This window comes from Phalangium opilio, unplaced genomic scaffold (assembly GCF_054372755.1).
Source record: "Phalangium opilio isolate 3A_F unplaced genomic scaffold, DU_Popi_V2 ptg001170l_1, whole genome shotgun sequence".
In the NCBI taxonomy this organism is placed as follows: domain Eukaryota; kingdom Metazoa; phylum Arthropoda; class Arachnida; order Opiliones; family Phalangiidae; genus Phalangium; species Phalangium opilio.
The window spans coordinates 79,137-88,221 of record NW_028324255.1 but is presented as its reverse complement, the minus strand read 5'-3'; the positions used below and the strand labels follow the sequence as shown (position 1 = coordinate 88,221).

Genomic DNA, 9,085 nt, shown 5'->3' with positions numbered 1-9,085 from the left:
TTGATGGCTAGTTTAGATAATCTGTCGGCGGCTGGTAGTTTTTCTAATAGTGGTGATAATTTTGTAAACCGATTTTGGGCCTTCTGCAACGATGTCATTACAGTTTTTCCAGAAGGGGTCCAAATAGATGAGCAGTAGTCAATATGGGGTAAAGCTAAAGCATTGTATATAGTACGTAACAGAGTCGGTGAGCGTCGTAGAAAGTTACGCCTAACCAGGCCAGTGATGCTATGGAGTTTTTTGCAAATTTTATTAGTGTGGGTCGTAAATTTAAGGTCAGTGTCGATATGCACTTATATATGTTATAAATTCGTTGCATAAGGCGTGGGTGAACTTTCTCTGTAATTCTCTGCATATTATTACACCGTCTTCTCTGGTAACCAAAGATTCAGCGCATCGTAAAAAGATTTCTGTGAGGATCGAGTTGTGTTGCTCAACGAAATCAGCAACAGCCTATATTTGTGAAAATTAATTACTCAGAAGAAAATGAGGTTCAATGGTAATAACGTAATTCTATGACCATGTTTTTTTACTCCGTCTTCGCATAAAACTGTCCTTATGACACTGTTCAACTGAGAAAAGTATTCGTTTAGCTGAGCTTTCGGAATAAACAACCCTCCTCGATCTCTAATTTTTATGCCAGAGAATGAAATTTTAGTTTTCTCTTCTGTGGACTGTCTAATTTTCAGAACTGCATCGTAGAGGATTTTTAATTGCAAAACTTGATTTTCTGATAGGTTTTTGGACGTCCCATACATTGTTCTTCTTTTAGATTTGCGCCAAACTTCCCCAATACAACCACCACCGATTGTTAGCAACGATCTTGTATGAGATTCATAATTTGTTTCTCGTTAATCAAAACCAAATTATCGTCACAATGTTTTAAGGCTAACATACTGTTGGTTCTTTAATTCCCACTTCATAACTTGGATTTGAGCGTTCTTTTTTGACACCAATATTTTACTACCTCTTCTCCATATGTTTGCAATATTGATAGTAAGTCATTCTTTTCGTATGGTGTTATCGACAGGATAATATCTTCAAAAGTTTTGAAATTGTTTCTTATAAACGTATAAAATTTGAACATAGTACTACAACTCTGTAGTTTTGAATCCCTAGCAGTAGCATATCGTTTTGGTTTATTCGCCTCGAAAATGATTAAAAACTGTTTAGACAGTTGATCCACAATCGCGAAAACTAAGCCGGCCTCTTTTATTTGTTGGTGTAAACACTCCTTGGCACTGGATTCACCAAATGTCTTTATAATTATAGAATTAATTGCTTGCACAATTTCAACAACTTCACACTCATCTAAATCAACCGTTGGCCTTGGCTGAAACGAACGTCGAGCAGACGACCAAGCGGTAGCTTTGTACTAAATATACTATCGCGTAGGGATATCGAAACTTCCGTACTCCGCGGGTTCGGCTAATGACGTAAATTTCGTCATTTCAATAAAACTACGTCATTTACGTCATTTCCCTTAAACAAGGTTTTAGTGAATAATTAACTATAATGGCACACTTATGTTTATTATCCGCTTATGGTATAACCTCTATGATTTAACCAAGCTATATAGCATACAGTGAGTGACCCTTTTTGGTTTTGGTTTCCTAGGGAAATACTTCAGCTCCTTTTAATTTCTCTTTCTGAAGAAGTGGGCGCGCCATCTATATAATGATAATGCTAAAGAGTTTCTAAGTTTTTAAGGACGGATCTTGGATGAAACCAAATACATATATATTATATTTATAGGTTGCAGATCCTCATGAGATTTACTTTTAGCGTTGCAGCTACTAGTTGTAATTTTAACAAGTTCTTGCGATGATTATTAGTTGTAATGTGCCTAGCTGTTTTTTCAACGGTATGAAAAGTGTTCAAAACGTTAAGGTTTAGTGATTTTAACAGCAACCCTACCCTAATGAGTATTTACCCCGAGCGTCATCTGTATCATCATAAAAACGTTTAGAATATTCTAAAGAATTTGAAAATTTTTTAAAAGATGGATGAAACTCAAATAGATAAATTAAACATTTATACACAATATTAATAGTTTGTAGATCCTCATAACATTTACATTTAGCCTTACATCTGCTAGTTGTAATTTTAACCAGTTTTTGCAATGTTATTAGGTTTAATGTGCATTGCTGTTATTTCAACGGTATGAAAAGTCTAAAAAACCGTAAGCTCTTATCATATAGACAACATGAAATATGTTTAACATTAATGTTGACCACTAAATGAATTTACATACACGTTTTTGTTACAAAAAATCATCGACTTATCAGTTGCAATAAAGATTACAAAACACCTCCAATTAAAACAGAGCGAAAGCTAAAATATTTCCAGAAACGTATATCCATAATACAGCTTCAACATCGTCCACGGTAATGTCCGACTGAGTATTCTCTGGTTCCAACCATTTGAGAAGGGTTATAATGTCGTCAATATCCTTTGGTAAACCAGTGCTCTTGTGTTTAGAATGCTGGGTTTCCCACAAGCTCAATATTTTAAATTAAATTTATTGATTTAAATAAATCATGGAAATCAATTTTCTAAAATAATAAAAAGCATCGACCCAATACTTTTATGAACTAACATAACCCAATAATATCCCCCATAGGTGTGGGTTATAATGGTTAGTTTCGGGTGTCCGATTAGGGGAAAACAGCTTAAACCATTGCTTTGAGTGATCGTTACCTCAAATGGCGACACTATAGTACCCGTAAACCCTTACTTATGTAGATAATTATGCGATTATGGTCGAACGAGCTACGTTATTTATTCCCAAGGGTTTTTAAAAATGCACTTGCATTTGATTAACATCTTCTAATAGGCTCGATTTCGAGAAATTTGTGTAAATTGGAAGCCCGACATAACCTTGTGAAATCGGTATTGAAAAGAAAATGTTCTCTCTAATTGAAGAGTCTGAATGAATTACGCAGTATTATATTCAAATTAAATTTAGATGCTATTAGAATGTTTGTTTCACGAGTTTCAGGTGAAAGTTGCAAGGGAAGAAAATGAAATATCTTGTGAGTTTAAAGTCGAGTCATCTATTAGCTTAAAACAGTTATAAATAATCCCTTTAGATGTTGAATTATATTTTATTCTTTGATATTGGAGTTTCTTTAATCATATTGGTAATGATTTTGTGTTCCAGTGAATCTTTACTGACGTGACATTGTTGAACTGCGAAGAGTCTCTGAACGTGTTAATTGGATAAAACGATGATTTAACGAACTTGGACTTTAGCTTGCTCGACATTTCAAAATAAATAATTAGTATAGATATGAGCCATGTGACGATTAATATTCTAGTCGACCGATTTTTAGGAACGTTGATGTAGGCTGAAAGTAAAATTACACCTATTTATCTCGCTCGCTCTCTAAACCATCCAGCCAGCCAGCTAGGTGATATTTTTCGATAATTTTCACGTCCATCGAGACTGCGAATTACCAAAAATCAACCTCTTGATTTGTAGGCTTGGGAAACCAAAATAAACCTCCGAGTCGAGACGATGGCTAAATACCCTATGGAGTAATATCAGTGACGTTTGTCGTCTGCTTATACCTTAATCCCTATGACATGTTAACATACTTAAAGGACCAGTAACTCAAACATTATGTGGTGCTTGGGAATTTTCAAAATAAATGTTTTTGATCCGCCATTTTGAAGGCAAAGTTGCCTGTAAACAGATGCTGTAAAGTTACCTTAATTATGGCTAACATGACGAGTAGTGTTATAGTATGTTCGGATTATTTAAACGGTCTGGATAAACACGTCAAAATCGTTATTTAGAAAAAGTTTTATTTATTGACAACATTGACCCGTATTCGCTGAAACCAAAAGATTTTCATCAAGTTAGACCAGACGCAGATTTCCAATCCCTGAATCTTCTACCGAAAGTAAGGCATGGGGATATTTATAATTACCTAATCAATGGAATATCTCCATTTACAAAAGAAAACCTTCGAAATTATAAGAATTTGGGAGCGTATAATAATTTCTTGAGTGGATTTGTTAGAGAAGTTATGGTTAAAAAGTTCCAAAAGTATGTTCTCGTTAAAGCAGCTGTAAGTATTTACAATTTCCATAACTTACTTTCAAAATAGCACCAGCTAATTACATTTTCGTTTCAAGGTTATGCATTCTCAAAGAATGAATGAAGTCACTTTAAAGCCGTGGGTCATAACAACTCCTGATGGGATAGTGGAATCCGGCCATTGCACTTGCATAGCTGGACTGAACGAATCATGCTCTCACATAGCATCATTATTATTTTATATTGATTATGGCGTAGAATTATTTGAAAAGAAAACCGTGACTGGAGTTAAAGCGTACTGGGTTGTTCCAACAATGAAAGAAGTGAAGTATGGGCCAATCAGTGCAATGAACGTTGAGTCAGCAATGGCTCAGAAGAAAAGGTTGGAATTTTTTGTAAATAACTCTGCGCTCCCTAAAGTAAAATCCAGTGTAATGCTGCAAAATCCCGTCCCCAAGGCGACAACTGAGAGCTATAACTTGCTGGCTGAAAAGTTATTCAAGCATGGAGTCCAAAGCTCTTATTTTAGGATTGATCGCAAATTCCAACAAGAATACATTCCCAAGGGCTTAAATAAACAATACCCAGTTGTTTTAACGGAACTTTTTGATGAATCAAAAATGGTGTTACCTCTCTCTCAACTTATGAACTATTGCCAAAGTTTAAACATAACTTTCACATTAGCTCAAGCTGAGAATGTAGAAAGAGAAAGTAAACGCCAGAGTAATTGTAAAATATGGAATAACTTTCGAGCTGGCCGAATTACTGCGTCAAATTTTTACAGAGCGTGCCATAGCAGCCCTCACAAACCGTCTGTTTCGTTGATTAACATTATTTGTTATCCAAATGCCAACAAATTTGAAACAGAAGCAACAAAATGGGGAAAAGAACATGAAGATACCATGAATAGCGAATACCAGAAAATTATGAATGAAACTCACGTAAATTTTAAATATGAAAAGGCTGGTTTCTGTCTCAATGTTAGATATCCATACCTTGGTGCATCACCCGATGGTTTCGTAAGTTGCGACTGTTGTGGGAAAGGACTAATAGAGATCAAGTGCCAATATTCATTGAGGGACCAATCCTTTAAAGCTGGGGTGAACAATCCACAATTCTGTTTGGACTCTAAATTTAAACTGAAGAACAATCATTCTTATTTCTCTCAAGTGCAGGCGCAAATGTTTGTGTCTGAAAACTATATGCTGACTTTTGCATTTGGACAAATTTAGACTTCCACATTGAAAGGATTTATCCTCATGTCGAATTCTGGAAATTAGAAAGCGAGAAGGCTGAAACGTTTTTCAACGCTGCAATTTTACCCCAGTTAGTTGCAAAATTTTACACCAACGACCCATCATTCAAAGAAAACGTTAAGCGTCGATCACGTTGTTCAAAAATTAAGCCCGCGTCGTCAAAATGTGTTCAAACACCAGACGTTTTATCGCCAAGCAAGAAAATGAACCCCAACATCACCAAAAATGCAAGAAAACTAGTTTCCAAGCGACTAGGAGTTACTGCGAAAGCAAACGTCTATTCAACGACAAGTCCAGATTCTTCGATCCCTAAAGTCACATCCACAACAGTTGTTCTTGCAACGACACTAGATTCAACCACCAACAAAGCCACATCAACTGAAGTAGCGTCTTCGACCTCAAATGCCACATCCGTAACTGTTGTTCTTCCAACGAACCTAAATTCAACCACCAACAAAGCCACATCAACTAAAGTAGAGTCTTCGGCCTCAAATGTCACATCCACAACTGTAATTCCTTCAACACTGAGCTCAACAGTTCTGTCAGGAGCTAATGTCAAGACAACGCCTACACGATTAAGAGATGAAAGTGAAGACGATGATGTCATTTGGTGCCATTGCCAACAGCCGTCATCTGGTGAAATGATATTCTGTGAAGATATTAGCTGTGACATTAAATGGTTTCATATTTCGTGTTTAAAAATGAAAAAATCCCGAAAGGAAAATGGATCTGCAAAGAATGCAAAAACCGTAAAACAAAACAATCCAAAAAAAGGAGACTTAAATTTTAGTCATACTGTTCCTAAACAATCATCCAATTTTCGTGATAATTAACATTGTGATAATTACAAGTTCAAACAATATTTACTACTATTAGGGTCAATATGTTTAATACAATTTGCACTAATTAATAATTACAAAAAAGGTTATCGCAAGTTTCAGTCATATTACTGTTCCTAATTTACTTATTTTATCAATATAATTAATAATATTGTGATAATTAAAGCTCCATAAAAATTGTGATTAGATTGTATAAGTTAGATAATTTTTGATACTATGTGCGCTAATTAGAAATTAGAAATAAGAAATTCAAATTACATAACTAAGTTTTAGTCGTATTCACCGTTCCTAAACATTTGTCCTGTTCTACTTCAAATAATAACTTCACAATGAATAATTATTCAATGGGGACCACTGATGGGGTGAAATTAGTTAACGCACAACAAACTGTGCATATTTTGTCTATGGTCGCTAAGTCTTCGGTTGGAGCGCAACGTAAAAATTCAGTAGGTATTTTAGAATGCAATATTGTGTATTTTTGTCACAATTGCCCGATAACTCTTTCTACATGAATTCTGACATTGGCTAATTTTCTTGTCGCTTCAACATCGAAGGGGTCTAACTGTTTTTTCCCGTTAAGAAAACTAGGGTATTTGATCGTTGCGCAATAAAACCCTACCGCATCATCTATATCAAATCCTCTATCAGCAAGAACCAGGTCACCAGGCAGAAGTTTATCCAATATCCCCGAGCATTCCGTCAAATATTTGTCACTCACTCTACCACCCCACCCTTTAGATATGAAACTGATGGAACCCTGTGGTGTTACTCCAATAAGAAATTTAACTGTGTTGTGGTGTTTGTAACTAGAAAATGTTTCTGCTTGAGTTCTAACACTAGATGGTTTGTCAGAAAAAACTTCGAAACAGTCTATTATTACACAACACTTTTTCCCAAATTTTTCCCTGAAACATATTGGCATAGTAGCCTGCAATACGTCCCTCTCAGGCCATTTAACAAATTTAATCAAGCGGTTATAAAAAGCATTAAGGCAGTTGTAAAAAATACGACCAACAGCCGATTCACACTCTAAAAAGTCACGGTGTTCAAATATTGTAGTAAAGGTGTATAAATTAAGAAACACTTTTTTAACACTGTTTTGAACTAACATTCAAATTAAGATGGTGTTAAAATGGTGTGATGTTTCATTTAACACCTTTTTTAAAAATTAGGTATTTAAAGGTGTTTAAAGGGAGTAAAGTAGGGGTGTTTAGAGAGTGTAATAAGAGAGTATTTATGATAAGCACTATTTCCACACCATTTGGGGAAAATGTGTAAAAACTGTGTAAGATCTTATACACCCTTTCGTTGAATTTGTTTCTGAAATGTCTACAGTTCATGTAATTATACATTAATGGGTAATTTATTAACCATAGATTTAATTTTGCTTGCAGCGAAGTGTTACATAATATTTCCCCAAAATGTTGTATTTATTATTAATGTGATAATGTTTCCCATCACCACATGGAAATATGCACCATTCATCCGGAAACACTTCCACTTCGTATGAGTGCAAATATTTTTCAAATTGGACAACTCTTAGAGTATTTCCACATATGTATAGAGTTTCCGCTATACAGGGTGTTTCTGAAAAGTCCATCACAAATTAAGGGGCGTGTTTATGGGACCAAACTGAGCGGAAAGTACCAAATAACATGGGGTGTACAACATTTTGTTACGGAGATATGGCCTTCCAAACATTCGCCCCTAAAACAAGGAAATATCCAAAAATGAGGAGTAACACTTAAGACCGACTAACCAGCTTGTTTAAAATTACTAGACAATTTCAATAGCCTTTAATCGAACAATTGATTTCTACCTTTACTAATCAGAAGCGTATAAATGAGTAGAAGTATGCCTACGGTGGTAATGTAAAATTAATCCCAAGTGACATGATGTTTCAAGATCTTCCCAGCACCAAGTAAAATGGTTCTGATTGAAGGGACTTTTATTAGCACAGCGTAAACAACGTTATTTTCAGGAATTAGTCCAAATGTCCACGGGCGGCATTACAAAAACGAGGCAGTCTTTCGAATGATACTTGGACATGTTGGAAGATCCCTGGCTTGTTCCTGTTATCTCAAACCGTAAAAAGCTACGCAAATCTTCATCATCACGGACAACACTCTTGTACGTTAGGTATGACCTTGAGAAAACCTAAAAGGACATCTCGAATGTATTTGAAAAACCCATCTCCAATTAAGGGGCGTGTTGTTTGTTTCCAACAGAGTAAACTCGCCCAGAGAACAATTACAATGCAGAGCCACGTTTCGGCGTTAATGGCCCACAAAGGTGGTCCCAAAAACAAGAACAAACTTTAATTTGTTTCGTTCAGTAAGTGTTTCATGTGTCATAGATAAAACGCCATGATTAATGCACGAAGAAAATGAATTTATTGACAAGTTTTAACATTTAATTGCAACTAGTTACAAAAATTGTTCAAAGTGTTCACCACCCGCGTTAAGGCACACATTAGCACGTCTTACAAATGATTCCCTTACACGTTGAAAAATGCCTGGAGTTTCGCGAATTGTTTGACAGCCGTGAATTATTCGTCGACGTAGCTCTTCAACATCGGGCACTTCAGTCTGATAAACTAAGTCTTTCAGGTGGCCCCAAAGAAAGAAATCACAAGGGTTCAGATCGGGTGATCGAGCAGGCCACTCCACAGGTCCACCTCGACCTAACCACCGCAAAGGGAAGGTCGCGTTAAGATAATTTCGGACCGCGATGCTGAAATGTTGTGGTGCACCATCGTGCATGAACCACATTCTGTTTACCAAACCTAAGGGTACGTCTTCGAGTAGTTCCGGTAAATCGTCCCGTAAGAACTGCAAGTAAGCCACACCGTTTAACCTGGGCTCTAGGAAATATGGCCCAATTAAATTGTCACCCACAATACCACACCACACGTTTAAACTGAATTGTACTTGGTGACTTCTAAC

General features: G+C 36.0%; 1 protein-coding gene across 1 annotated transcript; it reads left to right on the top strand.

Annotated features, from left to right (window-relative positions):
* Positions 1-3,558: 3,558 nt before the first annotated feature.
* LOC149584011 (uncharacterized) lies at positions 3,559-5,287 on the top strand. The gene has a single exon (XM_089863392.1). The coding sequence runs from the start codon at positions 4,147-4,149 to the stop codon at positions 5,275-5,277; it is 1,131 nt and encodes a 376-aa protein (XP_089719518.1). The 5' UTR covers positions 3,559-4,146; the 3' UTR covers positions 5,278-5,287.
* Positions 5,288-9,085: the final 3,798 nt, after the last annotated feature.